Source organism: Phoxinus phoxinus (assembly GCF_949152265.1).
Source record: "Phoxinus phoxinus genome assembly, chromosome: 5".
Lineage (NCBI taxonomy): Eukaryota > Metazoa > Chordata > Actinopteri > Cypriniformes > Leuciscidae > Phoxinus > Phoxinus phoxinus.
The window spans coordinates 30,055,911-30,080,118 of NC_136880.1; the positions used below are offsets into that span (position 1 = coordinate 30,055,911).

A 24,208-nucleotide genomic window follows, 5' to 3' on the forward strand; every position below is an offset into this window, starting at 1 on the left:
CCACCCAGGCAGGCAGCCCCTCACATCAGCGCCGGGAGGGGGAAGTGCTAGAGGAGCTCTTTCACTGCACTGCTGCTCCGCTCTGCACATTCCCAATAGCCTCAGCTCGTATTTTAACACGCTATCACACAGGCCATCTATTGATACTACAGCCACACATTTCTTTTATACTGACAGTCAGATGCAGAAGGAGACTTTACAAATTAATCTGCTCTGGCCTCATAGATACTTTCAAAAACGTAGGAAAACCAATAAAATAATAGGAACAAGTTAATAAAATAGTATTATTTGTAACAAAATTGCAACAATAAATACACAATAATAAAGATGAACAAAATGCACTGATTCTGGGATTTTGATGAGTAAAATGGCTTGAATAAAAAATTACTCACTTGTAGTAAATGTATCTTTTGCTAAGCTTAGCTGTCAAACAAATCAATCAATGTCAAAAGAAATGCACATTTTCCTTGTGTGCTAGCTACACTCAGGACTTGGCTCTATTTAAGTTAACATTTAACTTGTCAAAATTTCTGATATTTCTGCTCAAGAGTTTTTCTTTAATTCAATTCAAAATGGTAAAAAAACGACAACAAACAATGCACATTGTTACCACTGTGACTATATTTAGGACAGCAGTTAAACTTGTCATTCTTATATCTACCATTAGTACATGATCTAAGGTCTAGGATAGTGGGTTTTAGATATTCCATAATGACAGGGTCAAGTCCATTCCAATTAGTGATAAACTTATCAATATTGTTTGAGATGATTGGTTCAGTTATGAATGGATCATTCATTCAATTAAATCATTCAATTAATTCAATTGTACAGCCATGCACAGATTTGGTAAATTTAAGCACACTGATGCAACAACAGTAATTCTATTCATTTCTGTCAGCAAAAAAATAACAATAAAGACAAATTATATGCAAACTCATCATATACAGACGTGAGTGTCTCATATTCAAATGTGTTATACAGAAGTTGATAAGAAGTTGTACAGAGTTCAAGTGCCCTTGGTTTTGTGCAAACTATAATCTCCGTATGAGCAATCTGTTCCACCTGTCATTTAATGATTATTTAATGTAATACGGTTGTAGTCAGGATATTACTTCAAACAGATTGTTTTAGTATACAGAACTATTGACATAAGGGAAAGCACAAGGGCATGTATGCGTGTATACTATGGCAACACTGAGCGCATTTCTCGAAATTGTTTAATTTGATGAGGGTAAGGGCAGCTGGGAATGGGAGCTAATGTGGAATCTGAGGAATTGCTCCATGCGGTAGGGGGCCCCTTTAAGCCTAACAAACTGAGGGAGGTCCGGGCCGAGGTCTAGAGGCCTTGGATAAATAAACTGGGGAGATGACCATGCGCTGTCCAGAAATCTGCCATCACACAGCCCCTAAACATAAACGGCCAAAGCCCGTTTCTGCTTGTGTAAAGGTAAGCTCCAAAAGAACGAAGCACGGCTATCAAACGACAGCTGAGAGGCTCCGCAGGCAAAGACGTGTTTATTTTCCTCAAAAGCTTCAGGGCTGAATTTATTTATCTTATAAAGGCATCAGCACCATGAACGAATTGCTTTGAAACTACCAGACAAGTAGCTTCTAATGGTAGTTGACGCCAGTGAGCATCATTACCTTCTGATATATGGTATCAGAAAGTAATGATGCTCACTGGCGTCAATACCATTATATATATACACACACACACACACACACACACACACACACACACACACACACACACACACACACACACCTTAATTGGCATGACAGTTGTACTACAATATTGCCAAGCAAAAGCATATATTTTTAATAGTTATAATAAATAAGTAATAATACATTATATATATAAAAAAATGCATAATTACATATAGAGAATATACATATACGTACATAAATATACACATGGACAGAGAGGGGAAAAGACCTACCGCAATGAGAGTGCTATAATTCACATGGCATTTTTGTAAGCCTGAACCTAATATTTAGGGAAAAAAAATACATGTTTTGTAAGTGACAATTATCATATTTCAAAACCAGAACCTTGACTAATTTAGAAAATGATCCCAAAAGAAAAAGAAAAAAACAACATCATATTTGATATTAAAGCAATAATATTAAATGTTTCAGCCACAGCCATTCACATTAAATAAGCAATGTGGATTTTTCCCCCCCACACAACTAGAGATACTAGAAACCTGTGCCATTGTGCTCTGGAAATATCCTTAAGAAAGGAAGTCAAATTTTGTATTCAGATTGCCAGTGGCTGACTGTTTTGATGTGGATAAAAGCATGGGGAGACACTAGCCTCCAGCTAACATTCAGGACTTGTTTGGCGAATGTTTACAAAGCTTAAAATATTCTTAGCCCCCAAAGTGCTTTGTGACACACTGATGTGTACATGTTGGCATTGTAAGGGTCCATCAGTCTCAAAAGGAAAAGACCCGCCACCCACAGCTACAGATAAGATTAATTATGATAATGTATTTCTTTGCCCTTTGTCATCGTAATGAATGGCTCGCTTAAAAAACTTTTTCAGCCGTCTTTGTTTGTGGCCCTTTAACAGGGGTATTGTTGGGACAAAACTAGCAGGTGGCAAGATGAAATCAGATCCCTTTGTTTTCTTACTGATATCTCTCTACTTATTTAATCCCTTTTGGAGTGCATGTATACATTCTGTATGTATTTAATAGAATGAATCAAGCCTCGTCTAAAACTACAAACATACTCAATCCAATGACTAAATTGCAGAAATTGTGCACATCCAACCCAAAAAGTTGGGTACAGGTGCATGACACAAAAGTAGTGCTCTCTGATACTGCTCCAAATTTGACTCAATAAGCGCAACGGTTTAACCGTTTTTGGATCATTACAAATCTTTTGCATAGAAGCGCTTTAACTACATCTTTGAGAATCAGAAGTGTTCTGATTAGTCTATGGATTCCTTACAGAAGGAACAGAGCCACCAGTCACAGGGGTGTAACATCGCCGGGGTCGTGCGAGATAAACAAGCTCCGATGTTATTTAGCGAGCGTCCTGGGGAGCGTTGTAAAGCAGCCAGTATGTTCATTTCAAAGAGCACGCAGTCCCTCACATGTCATAGAGGTTATTGGCCTTTACAGGCCACACAGCTTCCATACTGTCTTTGTTCAGCAGTAAGAAAGTACTAATTGTTAAGTGTGTGTGCACTGAAGGTGGGCGTGAGGGTTTGCAGGAGGCTTGTGGGGGATGCGGCGTCTTAAAAGGAGGCGAAAAAGAGAGGAAATTTCGTTTGTGCCTCAAGAACACAGAAGACAAATTGAGGAAGTGTTCTGTTAATGTGTAGGGGTCAGCAGAAAACATGCAGGTTTTCTGCCACTTGGGTGGCCACCGAGCCTCTCACCACCCTCCACCATGCTCAAGCCTTCAGCCATCTCTCCAACCCCTCCCCACCGACTACACACACCGCCTACCCCCAAAACACACACACACACACATACATTCATACAGTCCCTCAGAGCAAAGGGCTCGACTGTGCCTGTCATTTGGTCAATCAGGTCACTGGCTCTCATGGTACACGATACTTCTTAAGACCTCTGGATGTAACAAGTTGCATAGCTATAACCAAGTCTCTATGATTTATGACAACTCACAAGTACAGTACTTACTGCAATTTACCCACAGGCCTGTTCACATTAGTGTCTTCGTTTACAGTGGAGCTCGCATCTAAACTTCTCAAACAGAAGCTTCCACGACATCTTTAAATGTACATTTATATTTATTTTGCATTGCTTTTTTGACATTGCTATAGTGAAAAATACTTGTCAGTGGTAATATTTTTCATAATGCCAAAAAAGCATGGCAAAGAAATAATTAAAATAAAATCTTAATTTGTTTTTAATTGAGAAAACAAAACATATCTGAAATATGTCTACACTCAAAAAAATGATTCTGGCCACTAATTGAATTTAAGCAAACAATTTAAATAAAATATATTTAAATATGTATAAAATAACCATTATTGTTGCGAATTACTCTTACACAACATGAATGTAATGGATCCAAGTCCAAATTGATCAAATTACATAAACTATACTTGATTTGTTGCCATAAGGGGCAATTTCAGATGGTGCGCATGCGCATTAGAGTAAAAAAAAAAAAAAAAAAAAACACTCTGAAGGCGGCAAGTCGGTGGAGGCGCATTTTCAAGACTCGACGCCAATGATTTGCGTGAACATGCGGAATACTCGAAAAGGTAAGATATTTTCTATATTTATAAATGATTTGGACTTCAACATCAACTATTTGTATAATTTAATCGATCTGATTAAATAAATATCTTAGTTTCGCCGTGACTGCACTTCAGACGAATGAACTTTTCCGGCCTTTCCAGTTAACGTTAGCCTATATAAACAGTAAGTTAACGTTAACTGCTATTTATTAAGATTTATTGTTGACTGACTAGGTGTATTATTTTTGCATTTAGGCAGATTACACGTATGATTTTTGATAACGGCTCCGTGATCTCGATTTACAAACTTGCACAATCAGTCAATCGAACGAACGTAACGTTAGGCCTATTTGAAGGTTATGTAGGTAACGTTACAATTGTATAGGATTTCTCGTTAAAACAAATATCTTGAAAAATATTTGTAACTTTGATCATTTTAAGATGGTCGACTGACTATATGTGCGTCATTTTTTGTATAACAACTTGTCATCTAATTAACGTTAGGCCTACTTTTTACATTGCTTTAAAAATCCTTTGAAAATGCCAAAACGTTGCACAAACATACTTAATCGACCGTAGTCTATATTAAAGTTATCTACATGCAAAGGTTAAAAGGATTCCATTAAGTAGAGCATGCTTTCATTTTTCATGCTGAGTTGTAATTTCATTAAAGTTAAAAAAATAAATAAACTAGGCTATATGTCTTTGCTATTTCAGAGTTCTCATCGACAAAATTACAACATTTCTGGCTCCGGTTTGGCACAATCACTCAATTACGGTATGTGTATTTTTTTCTTTGTAATAAAATTAATCTTGACTTGTTTAATTTATTTGCAAAAGTGTGATATCTGTTGTTTTCTCTCTCTTTTTTTGAATTTCAGATATGAGAGTTTTGGGAATGTGGGCATGTAAAGTGTGTGGCACAGAATTATCCAGTAGGTATGAGTTATTGAAACATTCTAAGCTTAAACATGGGCATTTTGGGGCTAGGTTCAGGCATCTTTGTGTATATAGTAATTGTCTTTGCACTTTTAGGACAATTGGTGTCTGATTTACAAACCAGGGGGCCTGCACTGCTCACAGTAAATTAAGTAAGTGTTATTGATATTTACACAAGAATAAATTATTATGAATTCCTCCACAATATACCTATTGTCATGCCCATCTTTATTTCCCTTTTTTTCCTCAGATAAATGCAGGATAACAACTGTGCCACTTATGTCAAAGTTCTTGGCGCAGCTGGACAGGTGCACTAAATCTCAAGGTTTTCAACAGCAGAGGTGGTGCTTCTGGACAGAAGATATCACACAATATGGCAATTGCAGACAAGGTGAGGTAAACTGCATTTTATTTTATAACTAATTACACATTGTATATATAAAGAAAAAAAAAGAAAAGAAAATAATATATATATATATATATATATATATATATACACACTATAATCAGTGTTTATCAGTGTTAATTAATAAAAATGTAAATTGTTTTTTTGTTTTGGCTTAGGACTGCAATCCAGAATAAGCTGAGAGAGGGATTTCAGAGACCATTCTGGGGCTTTTTGTGATCTGTAAAAAAGGTGATGGTGCTGAGGACGAGCCAGAGGATGTTGGAGTAGTGATAGAGGGTGTGCAGCTACTACAGCACTTAAAGAGTTTCCTTTGGATTGGTAATGCTGTTTGGACTGATCTACGCTCTCAACTTAAGCTACCCTCAAGTTTCAAACTCGTTTGAATTCTTTCAAAAGGTACTGATGAATTTGGATGGCAGCAAGCTTTCCACAAAGGTTCATGCACTTAAAATTAAAACTTTTCAGTGAATAGGACATTCACTTCTTGCCTAGATGTTTTCAACAACTGAAGGGAGATTGAAAACTTTTTCAGCTGTTAAGACAGGGATGCCCTGAAAGGAATTTTTCAACGGACTGATGACACTAACTCCAACAAGAGACTGCGTACCTAATGCACCATTCCTGCTTTTGTAGCTCTGATACTCTTGACACGAGAGATGTTAGCCCTTGTACTATTGGCTCAGTCCAGGAACTTATCTGATGACTCGTTTTGCAGCAAGGCCGAGACTGTTATAGCCAAGAACAGAAATTCAGCTTCAGAGAGCTGAAATCAAGTTCAGCAGTGAGTAGGACAATTATTTCTGGCCTAAATGTTGAAATGTGAAACCGTGGTATATGTTATATGTGACCCTGGACCACAAAACCAGTCACATGGGTAAATTTTTTGAACTTGAGTTTTATACATCACATGAAAGCTGAATAAATATGCTTTCCATTGATGTATGGTTTGTTAGGATGTGACAATATTTGGCAAAACTATCTAAACGTTGAGAAAATTGCCTTTAAAGTTGTGCATTTATGTTCACGATTGTGCTGTATTCACTCACACAAATAAATGTTTTATATATTTACGGTAGGAAATTTACTAAATATCTTCATGGAACATGATCTTTACTTAATATCCTAATGATTTTTGGCATATAAGAAAAATAGATAATTTTAAAGAAAATAATCAGAAGAAAACACAAATTGATTACTGTACTATGCAGTGATATCAAAATGTTAACCGTGAAAATGTGAAAATGTTTGATGTTGAAATTTGGATCCCTGTTACTTGGCACACAGGTTTAAAACTAAAAAGTGTAACATGAGTAATAACCACAGAAAGAACAGTTTGGGAGGATGCATAAAACCAAAACAGTTGTATTAATTTGTAAAGTGCTGTATTATGTCCTGCTTGGGTTTTTTAGTTTCTTTTGTCAGACTGGATGTTTCTTTTGACTTATGGAGCAATTGCACACAATAAATGTTTGAAAATTTAACATGTTTTTGACCGTTTATTTAATAGAATTAAGGAAATGTAAGATAGTTATATAAAGCAAATAACAACAATGTATTTTAAATGAGTAAAGTTTATTTAATACACAATCTTAAATCAAAGTTCATCGGTTCACATAACAACTATTTAATTCATTCACGTCAACTGAACATGATGGTGAAGTTTAAATAAAATGCTAACTTTTACGTTGGATTTATGTGATTAAATTGGATGGAAAATTGACATGTAATTGAAATACATAAGTTTTAACTTTTGGGGTTAAATATTTTTTTGAGTGTACACACGCACACATTTCAGATGTTTAAAAAATTTTTTTTATTCAATTCAATTAATTTATTTGTATAGCACTTTTCACAATACATAGTTACAAAGAACTTTTACAGAAAAATCCATGTTTCTACATTACAAATAATTGTTTATAAAAAATATATTATTTTCTTATTAATAATAATAAATGGATCAAATTGTAAAATAATGATTTTTTCATGGTAGATCATGGTATTTTTTTGTAAGGTCTCTACAATATAAACACTATCGTTCAAAAGTTTGAGGACAGTGCATTTTTATTTTTATACATTTTAAAATGGAATTTATTCCTGTGATCTGTGGACAGACAGACAGACAGACAGAAAGACAGACAGACAGACAGACAGACAGACAGACAGACAGATAGACAGATGATAGATAGATAGATAGATAGATAGATAGATAGATTGATAGATAACTGACCCCAGTAGTGTGTGTATGCATACATTTAAAATACCTGTTTAAATGGCGTGCTTGACTCTGTTTGAGTCATCTTGAACCTCAGCTTTCTTCCAAACAGGTCTAGAAATCCAGGCTGGAAGCTACACAGAGACAGCGAGGTGGGCCTGATATATGATCTGTCAGCTGACATCTGATCCCAGGCCCAGGAAAACACAAGCATCTGTCACATTTGGCCCAAAGGGTGGGGAATGACACTGAACACAGCTCCGCACAGCTCCAAACCAACACAGCCATGGGGACTCCAACTCTGGGAGGCTTTGTCTAAATATACAAACCTTTGAAAAACAACTGCTGCCACATCTCCTGAGCCAGGTCTGGTGGTCCGAGCGTGGACACTGCGGCGAGAGGGGGCAAAGGGCACGACATCTGATTAGTTATCACACTGACAAAATGGAGGACACATGTTTCGTATTAGCAGATGACAAGCATTCAGAGAGAGCCTGGGGCATTTGGGGATTTTAATTATTTCATTTCTACTTAACGTGTGCAATGTATCATATAGGACCAAACAATCTTATAAACATTATGTGTCTCCGGGGAAAAATGTATTATTTAAAAAAAATGTTATTAAGCCACTTGGGGGTGGGGGGGTGACGTCAACACTACTGAGGGATCGCAATAAGCTTAATCTGCCAAAAGTCTTGAATCATAATGAGGAGAAAAGGGAGGACGAATGGAACAGTGACAATCTCATAAAAATACACATATTATTTTATGGATTTAAAGACAGGGAAACACGAAAGAGATGTCACTGTGAAATATTTCAATACGCCCCAAAACAAAGCTTCCGCTTAAAGACATTGAACGTGCAATCATTCCACCGGTGACACTAAATGACTAGGATTGGCCCTAAAAACAATAAGTTGGAATAGTAATAAATCACACAGAGATTCAGAGCTTCTTCCTCAGGCTCTGAATCCATCGTCACCAGGGAACCTGGGACCTGTAATTTAAGAGATGCACAAGTGCTGGAATGCTATAAATCGTTGACAGCAAAGAGGAAAATCTTTAGGAAGTACTCCTATTAGGCGTTTTGTGAAAGCCTGCAAGTATTGGAGAGCAAAAGAAACTGTTAGTAGTCCCTGTCTGACTGGGTGGTCCATTTCTTTCAGTCTTTTTGTGTACAAATAAACTTATCCCCATTGTGGTTATCTGTTCCTTTCAGCACCAGAGCATGCAGTCCCAGTCACGGTGGTCACGCAGATGGGTGATGGGATATCCACTGGACAAACAACCACAACCAAACTACACAGACACCCACCAAGATCAACAACTGCAACCAAAAACATTTTATAAACTCAGTTTCAATATATCTAACACTTTATATGCATTTACACCACATAACTCAGATTTATGAATGCATGACGCAATACCACGCCAATATCATGAAATATATAGTGCTGGGTAGTAACTGATTAAATGAAATTTCTAAATAACTTCTGAAGTAATACAGAAATTAAATACTTGTAATTACATTATAGTACAATTGGAATTAAGTTACTTTTTTATTAATTACATGATTAATTATAATAATTAAATCACAAAATGGCTGTAAATTATTCAGAATTATTTGATTCTCCATAATTCTTTATAGTCAGGCAACTAATTACATGGAAAATTGAGGCACTGCATAGCATAAAAATTTAAATATTTAATCTGGGTTATTTAGGGTTTTTAGTTTATAATTTAACTTGATCTAATTAGGCTTTTCATAAATTTATGAATAAACTTATCCATCCCAAAACCTAGTTAGCAAAAGCCCCTGATTTTTAATACACTTCATTTGGTTAACACAAAATATGATACCATTCAAATCAATGTTTGCAATAAGTAGGTCAAAGGTAATCAAAAAAGTAGTCCGATTATATTACCCAAAACGTGTAATGTAACAGATTACATTACTAACAACTATTTTTTTAGATGTCATTTGTATTCAGTAATGGACTACAATTTGTAAGTATTACACCACAATAAATCCTTATTATGTCAGTTGTTTATTTTATCATTACAAAATGTTTGTAATAATATGATTTTAAGTTAAGTGCATTTATTATTATTATTAACACATCAGCACTGATAACAACCACAACAATACTAAATTAATTAAAAATAATAATTAACAAATTACATTTTAATAATATTAACAATTGATATTTAATAATAATAATAATAATAATAATAAACAATACTACTAATAAAAATTACTTATAATAATAAGAAACATTAAATTGATTGCATTATTTTAATTTTAAACTTTTAAAGTGGTATAAATTAAATGGTACTTTTCGCAAGCGACTCCACATACCAAACTGGTGAGAGAATAACAAAAAAAACAAAAAACAGAAGTGTTGAGATAAATAAATCCATTTTTATTTGGACATATAAAAAATGGATCCTGTGCAGGGGTTATGCACATGGAAGCAGGTTGATCTGGGCGTCTTCGGGCCTGTGATCCATCTCCAGGGTTCTAGATCTCCATGAGCTGGTCTGATCCAACGATGACCTCATTGGTTCTTTCAGCTGTGAGGGGACAGAACAAGATTCTCAGAGTGAGTTGTCAGGAATCTGCCATGCCTCAAAGGAGATGAGCTGTGTGTTCTGTTCAGATTCAAAACTCTGCTTTAATTCAAACGAGTCGCTTCAGCATTGTATTGATATGATGACTGTTTCAATGAATCAAAAGATAGGAAAACAAGTTTAAATTGAAAAAAAATATATACACATCTAGAGTTTACCTTTGTGTGCCATTCCATCACATACTGACAAGCAAACAGTTTACAAATGTGTCAGGCTTATACACACTCGCTTAGGAAGGATGATATCCTCTTGCCGAATGTGGCTATTCCAAACTAAACGTTTGAGAGCAAGATTAATGATCCATATAAAGACATATTTTAGTGTGAAGGAATCTGCACAAAAGACTGTTTTTGTGTTCGGAGTTTGGGGAAAGACAAATAGAGCGTGCTATGCCAGAGAGAGAGAGAGAGAAAGAGCGAGCGAGAGGGACGAACACAAAGAGAGAAGGTTGGAACAAGGGAGTCTAAACAGTCTGAGGAAAGGTACATGTCATCAGCCTCCGTAGCACCTGCAAATCTATTGCACCTTACAACACGGTGCCGAGCGGCAGGCCGGGTGGTCTTGGCCGTACAACCCCGTCTCCAGGACCTGTGATGCTTTTAGCAGCCATAACCCAACACGCTCAATCCCCTAAGGACAAGGATGCTGGAACACAGGACCTTATAGAGAAAGTGTTCGGCTAGAGTTTATGAGATGTCTATCACTCCTTTGTGGCTAACACACGCGAACAGCCAGTAGCGGTAAACAGGACGGGAACAGAAAGAGTGAGAGTGAATGAGAGAAAGACATTGAGACGGAAGAGAAAGAGAGAGTGTGTGTGAAGCTGACTGTATTAGACCACCATAGTGGAACAGCTATAAAGTCTACTAAGAGTCGTCTAATCACTCAGCAGCTGTTTAAAAAGGTTACAAGTGTACCAGAGTCCAATGTGGGGGGAACATATGAACTACAAGTGAATACAAATCTTTGCATGTACTGATTATGACTGATCCCGACAATTTTTATGCTATAGCTGACAATGTTTTGATGGATAAATCTACATGGATTTGTCTGTAATAAAAGTTTTAATTCAAAAGCTCTTCATCTAGAATTGCATATGCTCTAAGTGTAATCAGACATTTAAATAAAATGTAGACTGAAAACTGGCGGATCTCATGTGGTAATGTGCAGGTATTGACCAATATTAGCACTTTTTTATTGATTAGGCCAAAATCTGAGACAGACAAATCCAACTTAAATGGGTGGTAAAATGACCTTTTCACAAGATGTAAAATAAATCTCTGATGTCCCCAGTGTGTGTGTGTGTGTGTGTGTGTGTGTGTGTGTGTGTGTGTGTGTGTGTGTGTGTAGTTTTAGCACAAAAATACAAAATATATTTTTATATAGCATGTTAAAGTTGTCACTTTTTGAGAGTTTGCAAAAAAAACACAGTTTTGTGCCTGACCCTTTAAATGCAAATGAGCTGCTGCAGAGGGCGGGCTTTCAAGAGCTCATGTGTGTTAGCAGCTGCGATTACCTCACACAGACACACTAAAATGACAGAAACTGTTCTGCCTTTAATGTTAAAACGGAGTCAGACAAAGATGGAGAGACTCTAGAAGAAGTGACAACATGTAGAATGCAACAGGACGTCTCTGAATGGTTAGTTGAGTTAGTTGATGAATTTATGTTGCTGATGTGGAGTTAACTATCTTCAATTAGCATATTCTGTCACGGTAATCTATAAAGCGCTCATATAGGAACTGTTGTGAGATGCACACAGAGTGACTTTCTATTGCATGTGAAAAAACAGATGCTAAAGTTTGAGCTGCCTCACAAATGTACTCTTATACAACAACTTTTCCTCTTCTCAACATGCGTGTTCAGGGGGCGGGGTTTATGTACATTATAGACTTGCTGATGTCACTAACCCGGGAGGAATGTCATGTAGTCCCTACCAGCCGTTTGTTGTAGTCCTTTTCTTTAAAAGCAAATATCTTCCTTTGCTTTGAACTTTGAGCATTGTAACTTTGCAGATGTTGTTTATGCTCAAACAGCAACATTACACACTAACTAAAGTTAGAAAAGTGAAATTATACTCAACCACCCCTTTAAACAGTATAGGCTATTCTTTTTCAGATGAAAAAAGAAGAACATTTTAAACATCATTTAAGAACTGTGTGTTATACTTCACCCAAAATATGAATAATAAAAGAACATTATTTTTGGACAGTATAGTGTATACAGAATTGTTTTTGGGTCAGTAAGATTTTTTGTTTAAAGAAAATCATTATTTTGTCAGCAAGGATGCATTCAATTGTGACAAAAGTGACAGAAACATTAGACATTTAAAACATTAGAAATATTTGATAAATATTTAAGATCTCGAATTCAAATAAATACTAAACAACGCTAACAAACGCGAATGCTAATCAGTATATTAAATTGTAATCATATTTAATTAAATCAGTTTTATTGTATTTTTTAACAAATAAATACAGCCTTGGTGAGCATGAGAGATTTAAAAATACTACTGAATGGTTGTGTAAATAATATATGTATAAAATCCCAAAATTAAAATAAATGAATAAATACATAAATAAAACCTGCACATTAACAATTAATGTAATAAATAAAAAACAATTACACTATTTTGATTATTAAATGCATTTCTCCTCCACATGAATGGTACTAAAATGAATTTTTTTCTAATGTAATATATAATTTATATGAAATATGACATGCGTTTCTTGGAAGTTTTCATAAGATTCAACTGCTAAGCACTTTTGTAATCCGTCAATGAAAAAAGCCCACTGTTTGAATTGGGAGGGGGGCGGGACTTGATATTGTCAAGTTAGACTGATATTGTCTTAAAAACAGCTCATAGACGATCACAATATAGGCAATACAAAGTCTCTAATATCAATTTAGCTTCCAAATAGTTTTTCATTTTAAACATTACACCCTCTGAATAGCTGCACAAATGTTAATCTGCCATAACATCTAAGCTCTACTCTGACTATAACCTTTCAATTTTCAAAGAAAAATCAACTTCAAAGGAAAATCAGCCTTTTTATTTCAAAAGGGTAGACGCATGAAAAACAAGCAGCGACTCTTTAATGAACTTATTTTCTTTCTTTGACTTAACGTGTGTACAAAGGAGCGAGTGTCAACCTCAGCTACTGGAGGGAATTTATTACAGTTATTATAAGCAATGCTTTTTAAATAATAGGTTACATTAACCTCTGCTCTGGGTTTTTCTGGGATAACTTTGAATCGTGGTTTCTCGGTGCGCTTAAAGTGCTGAAGCCTGAGGGCGGGTGTGTGTCGGGGGAAGTACAGGGGGTCTAACTTGTAATTTGGGATTTCTGGGAGCACTTCAATAAGCCTAGGCATTTTTAGAGGTTATGGCCAACTAATCGAGTCCTGCTCAAGAGTGATGATGGAAGGGTGGGGGATGGAGATGTAGAAATGTTTCAGGGGAGGGGTTAGAGCGGGTCAGTCGAGGCAGCAACACCCTGTTGTTCAGTCAATTAGACTGTGCAGCCTCTGGACATCTTAGGGCCGCCTTAAGGCACTGTCATTGATGGAGAGGTTAGAGACCAGGCGCGGACCACCCGGAATACAAGAGGCTGAAGCCACACACACACACAAATAGACGCACACAAACCTCGCAGTGATCTAAGACTGCGAGGATTAAGCATATTAAAAAATAAAGCTCAATTGTACACACAAGCTTAGGTTTTAATACGCTATTAAAACAGATTAAAACGCACATACACACACAAGATCACACAAACGAAAAGGCAGACATGGGCGTGAGAGTGCACACATAAACACAAACACAAAAGGCTGGATTTAACATGAACACAGCGGAACTACAGAAGTTTAGAGTGTGTGTTTTTGTGCGTGTAGTGTAACGCGCCGAGCGCTGGACCGCAGCGTTCTCACCCTCTGGTTCTACGCGCTGGCCGCTCCCCACGAGACAGTACTTGATGTCGGCTCCACGGCCAATCACTGCGTTGTTGCAGATCACGCTACCTTGAATGTTACACCTGCGGGGAAGAGAATGAGTGTCATTTCAATGTCCATACAACAAACACACACACTACTGTTCAAATCTTTAAGGGTCAGTAAGATTTTTTTCATGTTTTTGAAAAGTTTCTCATGGCAGCATTTATTTGATCAAAAATACAGTAAAAATATATTTGTTTTAAATATTATATCAAATTAAAATAACTGTGTTCTATTTTCTACATTTAAAAATGTAATTTATTGCTGTGATGCAAAGCGGAGTTTTTAGAATCATTACTCCAGTCTTCAGTCACATGATCATTTAGAAATCATTCTAATATGCTAACTTGATAATAATAAGAAATGTTTCATAAGCACCGTCAATGTTGCAGTTGTGCAGATCTTTTTTTGTGGAAACCGATACATTTTTTCAGTATTATTTGATGAATAAGAACAGCATTTATTTGAAATAGAAATATTTTGTCTTTAAAGGAGAACTCCGGTCAATTTTAACATTGAGCTAATTTTTTGGTAAATTTGGAGTGCTGTCAATACAGAGAACAACGACAAAAATCAGCGTTGCCTACACCGTTTTATCCTCTTTTTAAAATTTGCACCCTGTTGACTTCAATGGGGCAAGTTTTAAACCTGCTTTTAGCCTCTTAACATCCTTGATGTGTCATACAAGTGCCCAGCCATGTTGAGTGATTCTTTTAGAGTTAACACGGGTGAATCTGACTGCATTAGATGTGAAATATATTAATAAAAATTATGTTATTTCAGCCAGAGCAAATACCTGTATTTACATCCTGTTTTCGGTCGAAGTCCAATATAACCCAATTTCACTTCTCTGTTTGCGATCAGATCTTTTTAAGCTGCTAAACTCAGTCTAATTATCCATTAAGCGACATTTCTATCCAATTATTCATTCAGTCGTAGAGTAAGCACGTGTGAGTCCGTTATATTGATGCGCAAACTGTGTGCGGCGCTCTCGACGCACTGATCGCAAACTTTATTTATGCAGTACATTGTTTCCACACATATTCAGGAAAATGGTTTTATCTGTCATGAGTATGCTGCAGTGTTTCATAATTCTGAATGGATCTGTGTGCTTTAGTTTAGTAGACATGTAATGCAGTCAGGTCAAGGCAGTTAGTTTAGGTTTGTTTTTTGGCCTCTCCATGTGGTTCTGCTCAGTATCACAACTTGACAAGTCTAAAATGTAAACAAGCTCTTACACATACTGCACACTGAATTTGGAAAAGTTTTATTCTACAATGTTTTTTTTTTTTGTTATGGGTGTTTTGATATGCATACATTTATGAATTATATGGACTCCTTATATCATTTGGTGATTCTGTGTCCTTTTGGAGTCTCTAATTGTCCTTTTTTGTAAAGACACCTAAATTTGCCTTGCAGAAAATACAGCTTTGTGAGAATCATCCTTCAACCTGATAGTTTACTTAACGTGATATAGCAAATGATGACAAAATAAACACGTTAAACAAGATAAAATATATTTGCTTGATTTCACAATAAGTATGCAATTAATCGCACAAAAGGGTGTAACATATATACACACACATGCATACATACACATACCGTACATATACATACACACACATTATACACATTTTGAGACTGCCATACTGGTTAATATCCACTTCTACTTAGCGAGTTAACAAAAGTGTTTTTTGTGTTCAAATAAATGACCATTTAACTTTTATATTTTACCATTCAGCCATTGACTGGATATTACAAAGTCCATAATCACCAGACCACCTAACCAAACCATTCTTAAGGGGCTGTTCACAAAGTTTTGACTTCTGGCTTTCCAATTCACTGTCAATAACCCATTTTAAATCCATAATTTAGAATATTCAACAAGAAATCATAAAGGGTGGAAAATGAATGGTGAAATGTGGACACATCAAAAAACAAAACGACATCTGAAAAGTCTTAAAATATGTCTAAAGCCACGGTCACACTAGACTTTTGAGCATAAGTTATGAAGCCACTTCGGACACTGCAACGGCCGTGATATGACGTCATGCACTGCAGCGTCTTTTTAAAAACATACATTTAACACATAACAAATATAATATCAAATCCAAAATGGAAGATCATACAATCTACTCCACTTTTCTGCAACGCTGCTAGCCATGACTTATTGATCTTCTATTGGTCACACGGATGTACATAGTAAGAATTCGCAGGTTAGAGTTAACCAAACCTGTGAAACATCTGCACATGAGCTTGGGTTTCTCTCCAGCATTCGTATGAGTATGAATGGGAGTCAATGTAATGAAAAGCATAGTGTGACCGCCCCTTAAGTCCAAATTGTAGAGGGGTATCAAGATCTGTTCTACTTCATTGCACTGCACTCCATCTAGCAGTTTTTGAACTAAAGAACATGTCTTGTGTAAACTTCTCCATCTCCAACACTAGATATCAAGCAGTAAATACTTTTCTACATAAAAAAAAAGAATAATACAGGACGTACATTAGTAAAGAAGCACTGACAGTGCTTATATGTAACATGGCTTTTAAAAAAATATGTTTTACGTCTAGAACTTTGAGCAAATTGAAGGGCTGATATTTGTGTATGAGTTGTAGACAGCGTAGTGCTTGGAAGCTAGGCTTTGAACTGAGTGTACTCACACACGCGCACACGCGCACGCGCACGCGCACACACACACACACACACACACACACACACACACACACACACACACACACACACACACACACACACACACACACACACACACACACACACACACACACACACACACACACACACACACACACACACACACACACACACACACACACACACAGCTGTCTGTTTACACCAAACAAAGAATAATATTTTCCTGGGATCGCTTTGGCACCATAAAACTTTATTTGCACAGTTTTATGTTTACTTGGTTTGCCTGGGCCAACTCTTAACTTTTTCTGCACTCTCTTGCGGTGAAGCATATTTACCACGAGTGTTCAGCTTTCATGTCTTTTTGCTAATTGCACAGCTGAGGGTCTTGTCCTTTCCTCACCCGACCCTATTACATCCCCCTCCGCATCACCACCACGCCAATCTGTAACCTGATACCTCAATGTTTTCACCAGGCTTGGTTTATTTTCCTTTAGGCGGCATTAGCATATATATTAAAAACAACATCGTCGTCTGACGTACAAAAGCGTTTTAGTGCTACTTTCTGCGGTTTAGCGTCCAAATGTCACATGACCTACAGGAAGTGCCATTTCACACTCTCCCCCAACCATAAAGTAATGCAAAATTTACAACCACAACCATTCAACATACTCCGAGATTTTTGCCTCACGGAACAGGGACAGCGGACAGGGCGTCCCGTTTTCCAGATCAAGGAGCGTCGGACAGTGCGGCCGTGTTGTAGCTGACGGAGGCAGGTTCCTATTGGCAGCTACACAGGGCGCTCTATTCAGGTGCACGGGTGTGTACAAGAGCAAGAGCGAGCGAGCGAGGTTTGAAGAAAGAGAGGGAGCGGGTGTGACAGAGGGGGTAGATGGGAGATTACAAGGATTGGAGTTTTGAACAGAGAGACCACCAAAGATGTAGTTGCTGAAATACCACTAATTACTGACACTATGCTCCTCCTTGCTGTGACCCCCCTCCTCGCCTTCCACCCACACAAGCCACCATCAGCCCCCCCATCAACCCGACCTCCCGAGCTTTGTAAACAACCACTCCTACATGCAAACAAAGGGCCGAAAAATGCAAGTGGCGCTTTTAAATGCCAGGGATTTCCTAATCCCTTCTTACTTTTTTTTATGTTTTGAAAGAGTTGCTGTTCCTTTCTTTCCTTCCTCTATCTTTCTCTATATTCTTTCACTATGCTCTTCATGCACAAGCTAATTCGTACACGAGGGCCGCCACATTGGCTCCCAGCCCCCCCTCCCTCCCTCCCTCCCTCTTTTAAGGGAAAAAAGTGGTTTAAACCAAAGCTCTTCCCTTCTGTCTCTACCTAACAGGTTCCTGATTTGGGACAGTTTGTGTTCAATGGCAAGTGAGATCACCATTAACCCGAATCAGCTTAAATCTAAATTGTTTGGGCAAAAAAAAGTGGAGTGCAAAGAAAAAATTCCATTGTTCATTCACAAGTCTATGATCTCAGAAAAGAAGCATGCGAGTAAAACCCTTGAACAAGAGTCGGCCGGGTTTAGCGAGATGTGAATGTTTGCTGAGGCTTCTTTTACTCGCGAGCATGTAACACTTGTAGCGAGACACTTGTTTCTTTGGGAATCATTACATCTACATTCATCACTTTTCTGTTAATTTGTTGTACAGGGGGGCTGTTCAGGGTCAGCGAACACCTTTAGGGGTCTGACAACGCTAGTTTCTGCTTTTTCTCAACACAACAAAAAGCAGCAGCATCCACCCCAACACCACCCGCAGGCAGAAGCGGGTCAGAGTCTCTGTGCATTAATTCTACGTCAAGCCCACTTTTAACCTAACTGACAAAATCTGAACTTTTGTTTCTTCATGCTGGACATCTCATCCAGACCACTAAATACACTAGAGACAGCCAATCTGTCTGTCATCCTAGACTGTGGATGGTACAGGACAACACAGGGGTGTATTAAATTGCTAAAGCTTTGTGGACTATGTACACTACTGTTAAAATGTTTGGGGTCAGAAAATATTTTGATTTTTTTTTAAACATGTATGGATTAAATTAATCAAAAGTGACAGTAAAGAATTTTGCATTGTTACAAAAATAAACTGTTCTATTCCTCAAATATTCGACAACCACTTTCAAAATGTATAATATGAAATGTTTCTGAAACACCAAATCAGCATATTAGAAAGATTTCTAAAAGACCATGTGGCACTAAAGACTGGATACAAAAATCTTTTCAACCTCTAACTTTTGAATGGCAATATACGTTTTACTTACTCCGTCTGAAGTCTGATTGATTTAAGCAAATAATGTAATTCAGATCATGTTCATTTTAAAATCAAGTTTCCCCACTATTCCCCAATATGGAGTAATCTCCATATTACTCTTACAGTCAGTTGTGATCACTGGATAAGGATAATGGAAAATGTATAGACTCTTCATTAAAAAAAGTCTCTAGAATGTATATGACATCATTTTATTGCAGCAACAATTTATTTATTTAATTTATTTATTTAGTTTATTAGTAGGTCTATGTATTCAAATATTATTATATTTCAACATTCAAAGAAAGCAAACAACGTTACTTTTGTTAAACATCCTGTTTGGGTTTGATTTAAAAAATAAATTACCCATAAAGAGGCTTTTTCTGTATCATATTCTCACAAACAGTCAGAATCACTTACCCTTCTTCAATAGTGACACCATTCATAATGATGGAGTTGATGATCTTCACCTTCTCCTTGATCGTGGTTGATGTGCCAACATTTGAACGCTTGATTGATGTCTTTTCTAATATCTGACAATATGGCCCAATAATGCTGTCACTTCCAACCTAATACAAGAGACAGCATAACTTTATTTTAGGAGTAATGTATGGAGTGCAACAGCCTGGTTCTGGAAGTAAAAACATTTTTTCCATAGGGAAATTGATAATATCTTATAAACCTTTAAAGACAGACCTACTGTGAGCTACAAGGTTGATATTCCATGGTATTTGCTTCTGCTGAAGCAGTCAGACAGTATTATTTCAGCTTATTTTTTTAAATAACTGTATTTAACAGCAGAATTCCTACTGGAAAAACTACATGAAAAAAAAAGCACCAAAAAAATCCTTTAGCTCCGCCCACTCCCACGATTGGTCTTTATGTAAGCACAGCGAATGACTAAAACCGAGACTGAGACCTTTCTATGCTCTCAAAATATTTAAATGTCTCTGTGTGTGTAGTGTATATATATATATATATATATATTAGGGCTGCCAAACGATTAAAATATTTAATCGCGATTAATCACATTAATGTCTTAGTTAACTCGCGATTAATCGCACATTTTTATCTATTCTAAATGTCTCTTGATTTCTTTTTGTCCCATTATTTTTTCTCATTTTAATGCTCTTATCAACATGGAAAAGTGGATCGGCTTGCTTTGTGCAAATGTTTTTTTTTATTGAAAACAACATTGGCATATACTGTGTTCAATTTCACACTAACATTCTCACTTGGAGCAAATAATCTCTCACACAATGTAACACTGTCCATCAATAAAAGGGTGAAAGAAATACTGACGAGGTAACGTTATAGAAACGCACCAGCTGTGTGTGTGCTTGGCCATCAAGTTCAGACTGGACGTGCTGCGATGATAGCTCAGTTCACAACGACAAAACACACAGATCACTTTGGTCTTTGGCGTCTCGTGCTCATCATTCCTCCACTCAAAACGTAACGTTCAGATGAGAAGCGCCGCGCCTCGTATTTAAAACTCGAACACATTATTCTCTATGAGTGTACACACACCGGCGGCGCCATTCAGCGTTTTTATTGCTGGCCATAAACTGAGAAAGCGTGCGTCCGATATGCTAGACGCGCTCAGTTGTCCTAGACGCGGCTCGGCGCTGCGCTTCTCGTCCACTCTTTGGCCGGTTCGCAAACCCAAACAAGTGTGTGCGGCGTGGCTGTTGTTTTGTTTCTGGTCTAGCTAGATCCAGTGTGGTGTTGTAGTTTTAATAACGTTACTAGTTGTTGCAAAAGCATGTGAAAAAAACTACAAAGTTTGCTAGGCGTTAATCTCGCGATAAAAAAATTGACGCCGTTAATAACGCGTTTAACGGACAGCCCTAATATATATATATACACACAGACATTTCAAGCTTTCTATAGATATATTCCTCAGGTCTGTGAGGAAGTAGCCTATACGCTGAGTTTCGGTTCATCGAAACGATCGCTGCACTGCTGTATATGCACAGCACCTGGAACGGATCGCCGGACCGCATCCGCGTGCTGTGCAGTGTGAAAGCTCTAATCTGTTAACATGGGTACGGAAAAAAATACGCACTGCAAACGGAGTATGTGTGAAACGGGTGTGACCCACTCCAAATGTCTCCTGATATATTGGGCATCTTATTATCCTATCTTACTCATCTCATGCGGTTCCCTTTTCATATAAACAACAGATGAAATAAAAAAGAAACATTATATTATTTAAACAAATATGAAACTTTAGTTTAAAGTTGAAGTTATATTTAAGCGTCACACCGCTCCGCTTCGCTCACTTGCTCTGGTGTGTAGCCTATACATGCATGTGTGTGTGTGAATGTGGGGGAGGGGTGCGATTTTCGAATAATTTTTAAAGTTAGGGTTTTGAATATTTGTTGTGATTCACTGGATTATTACTCTTTAAAAAATACTTTTTGGAAATCCCAATGGGAGAAATGTATGGGAAAAATACTTCCGGACACAGCAACACTAAAAAGGGGGGCAGGGGGGGCTGTTGCACTCTATTCCAATAGCAGAATGTGACCAATAGATTTATTATAAAATATAATTTTTTTTATCCTACTGTACTCAACATATTAGTGACGTGCCTATGGGACTCACCAAAGAGCGTTCTGTGACCACAGCAGTCGGATGGATTGAAGGGTCGTCAAATAGCTTTGGAGCCTAAGGGATAAGGGAAACCATCCCACAATTCAATGCAGCCATTACAGCGGAACCAGTGTCTCAAACAACTGTTTTAACAGTGGACAAATAACCTTATTTACAGATTTAATAAAAACTGTGCCATTAAAACAGTTATTTCGGCTTCTATGCAACTCACCACACGATTGGCTTCTATGTAAGCTGCAAGCGTGTTCACACGGTAACACATGCCCTCCTCCATGATGTGAACGTAGCAGCGCAGCTTTCCGCCATGGTAGGCCTCGCTCATGTCTCCACGATGATCGTTCCAACACGACCTCTCCCGGGCAAGTTGGAGCAGCGGCTCATCTTTACCTGTGCTGAGGAGCTCTGTGAAGACGTGTATGAGTTTGTGAAAGGTCACCGTTTATTATGTACACTTAACACTCTCTTAAGGGTTGACAAATGTGAATTGTGCAAATGCGAGTCATTACAAGAGGAAGCTTACCCAAATTGTTGTGAGCATCCTGTTGTTTTTGATTCTTCTCTGAATCCTCTGTGGCATTTGGGGAGTTTAAAGACTTTGAGAACTGCTTACGCACCAAATATGGCACTAATTCTCCTCTGATTGAAGTCACAGACCTGTAAAAAAAAAGCATATAGAAAAATTTTTTTTTGGAGATTTAAATCAGTTTAGTATTTTTTTTCTCTCAGCAAATGCTAGTCGTATTTACGCATTATTCAATCATTTTGATTAATCATTTAACCGATTTAAAGACATTACAGAAGAGTAAAGTACTGAATGGACATTACAAAAGGTGGCTTTAGAAGTCATTATTTAAAAGTTTGGGGTCGATAAGATTTAAAAAAAATAATCCTACTTTTATTTGATCAAAAATACAGTAAAAACTTGTGAATCTTGTGAAATTTAGAATAACTGCTTACAATTTTAATATATTTAAAATTGTATTCATGTGATGGCAAAGCTGAATTTTTTAGCCTCATTACTCCAGTCTTCAATGTCACATGATCCTTCAGAAATCATTCTGATATGTTGATTTAGTGCACAGGATACATTTATGATTATTATCAATGTTGAAAATGGTTGTGTTTCTTAATATTTTTGTGATAACTGATGCCTTTTTTTCCAAATTATTTGAGGAAGTTTAAAAGAACAGCAAAGTCTTACTGGCCCCAAACTTTTGAATTGCAGTGTATGGCAATAGAAGACATTGCATTAAGCTAAAAGCGGAATTGTTCCAATGGAAGGAAATTTGGATGATTCATTTAATAAATTAATTTAAAAAAAGAAAATAATTTTTATTAATTTATCAATATTAATGTGATAAACAATGCTTAAATCCAATATTAAACCGCATTCACAGACCCTGCAAAAGAGTAATGTTCTTATTTGAATGAACAATTGAATTTATGGTCTCCTGAAGGTATAAAGAGTTGAATCATGTTTGTAAAAAAAAAAAATCATGTATGCTTGAGGAGCAATTCAAAATCTCCGCCACCTCCTTAAACCAGTCTCTCTCTTTCCCTCTCTCTCTTTATTTTCTTTTAGGCAAGATTAGAATTTCCATCTGAATGCAGAGAGAGAAACAACAGTTACTATGTCCATTTTCTCCTTTAGTACTCCATGGCACTGCAGGCTCAAGGGCGACAGAGAGCGAGCGAGACGGAGGGAGGGAGGGATGGATGGGGGGAAAAAGAATGTGAACGAGAGAGAGAAAAGGCAGCATAAAAAAGTCAAACTACTTTGATGAGAGAAAGAGGGGAGAGGAGGGGGCAGATTAGATGAAATGATATTTATATCAGGGGGAGAGCGAATTAAAATGTCAAAGCGGAGAGAAGCCTCACGCTTTTCTCAAGTATGTGAGCGGGAGAGGACCTAAGAGAGGCCATGCACGGCACCACTTTACAGCAGGCTGCCCGGCCTCACAATGTCAGTTACAGGAGCACAAAGGGGACTGGAGGGGCAGGGGAACGGAGGGCTATTGGAGAGGATGAATGGAGAGCTATGGGAGCAATGGAGGGGTGGACTGTAGAGGACACAGGGACACTCTCTGAGATTAGAGACACAGCGGAACGACTAGATGAAGAGAAGACTGGTTATGTGAAAGTGGTGCTGATAAGATGCTTGTCATGAAGCACACGGAGCAATTTTAGTTTTTTTTATTTAGGCTTTTACAGTAAAAACAAATTCAAATGAAAGTGAATAATTATAGTGAAGAGAATAAATCTAAA

General features: G+C 37.2%; 1 protein-coding gene and 1 long non-coding RNA gene across 3 annotated transcripts in view; one reads left to right on the plus strand and one right to left on the minus strand.

Moving 5' to 3' along the window:
* Positions 1-4,159: 4,159 nt before the first annotated feature.
* Positions 4,160-7,308, plus strand: LOC306998569. 2 transcript variants are annotated; one of them, XR_013797591.1, is made up of 6 exons: positions 4,160-4,243; positions 4,937-4,997; positions 5,101-5,154; positions 5,255-5,310; positions 5,409-5,549; positions 5,723-7,308. It is a non-coding gene; the product is annotated as an uncharacterized lncRNA (long non-coding RNA). The 2 variants fall into 2 exon arrangements; XR_013797592.1 differs by having other exon boundaries at positions 4,220-4,243; positions 5,101-5,158.
* A 2,880-nt stretch (positions 7,309-10,188) lies between these two features.
* eif2b3 (eukaryotic translation initiation factor 2B, subunit 3 gamma) overlaps positions 10,189-24,208 on the minus strand; it is a 38,384-nt gene continuing 24,364 nt past the window's right edge. The window contains exons 7-12 of the mRNA XM_079613127.1: positions 22,464-22,597; positions 22,155-22,345; positions 21,935-21,997; positions 19,745-19,893; positions 14,341-14,444; positions 10,189-10,353 (exon numbers count right to left, since the gene is read on the minus strand). Coding sequence (XP_079469253.1) covers positions 10,301-10,353; positions 14,341-14,444; positions 19,745-19,893; positions 21,935-21,997; positions 22,155-22,345; positions 22,464-22,597 — 694 coding nt within the window. The 3' untranslated portion in view covers positions 10,189-10,300. The remainder of the gene's footprint in view (positions 10,354-14,340; positions 14,445-19,744; positions 19,894-21,934; positions 21,998-22,154; positions 22,346-22,463; positions 22,598-24,208) is intronic.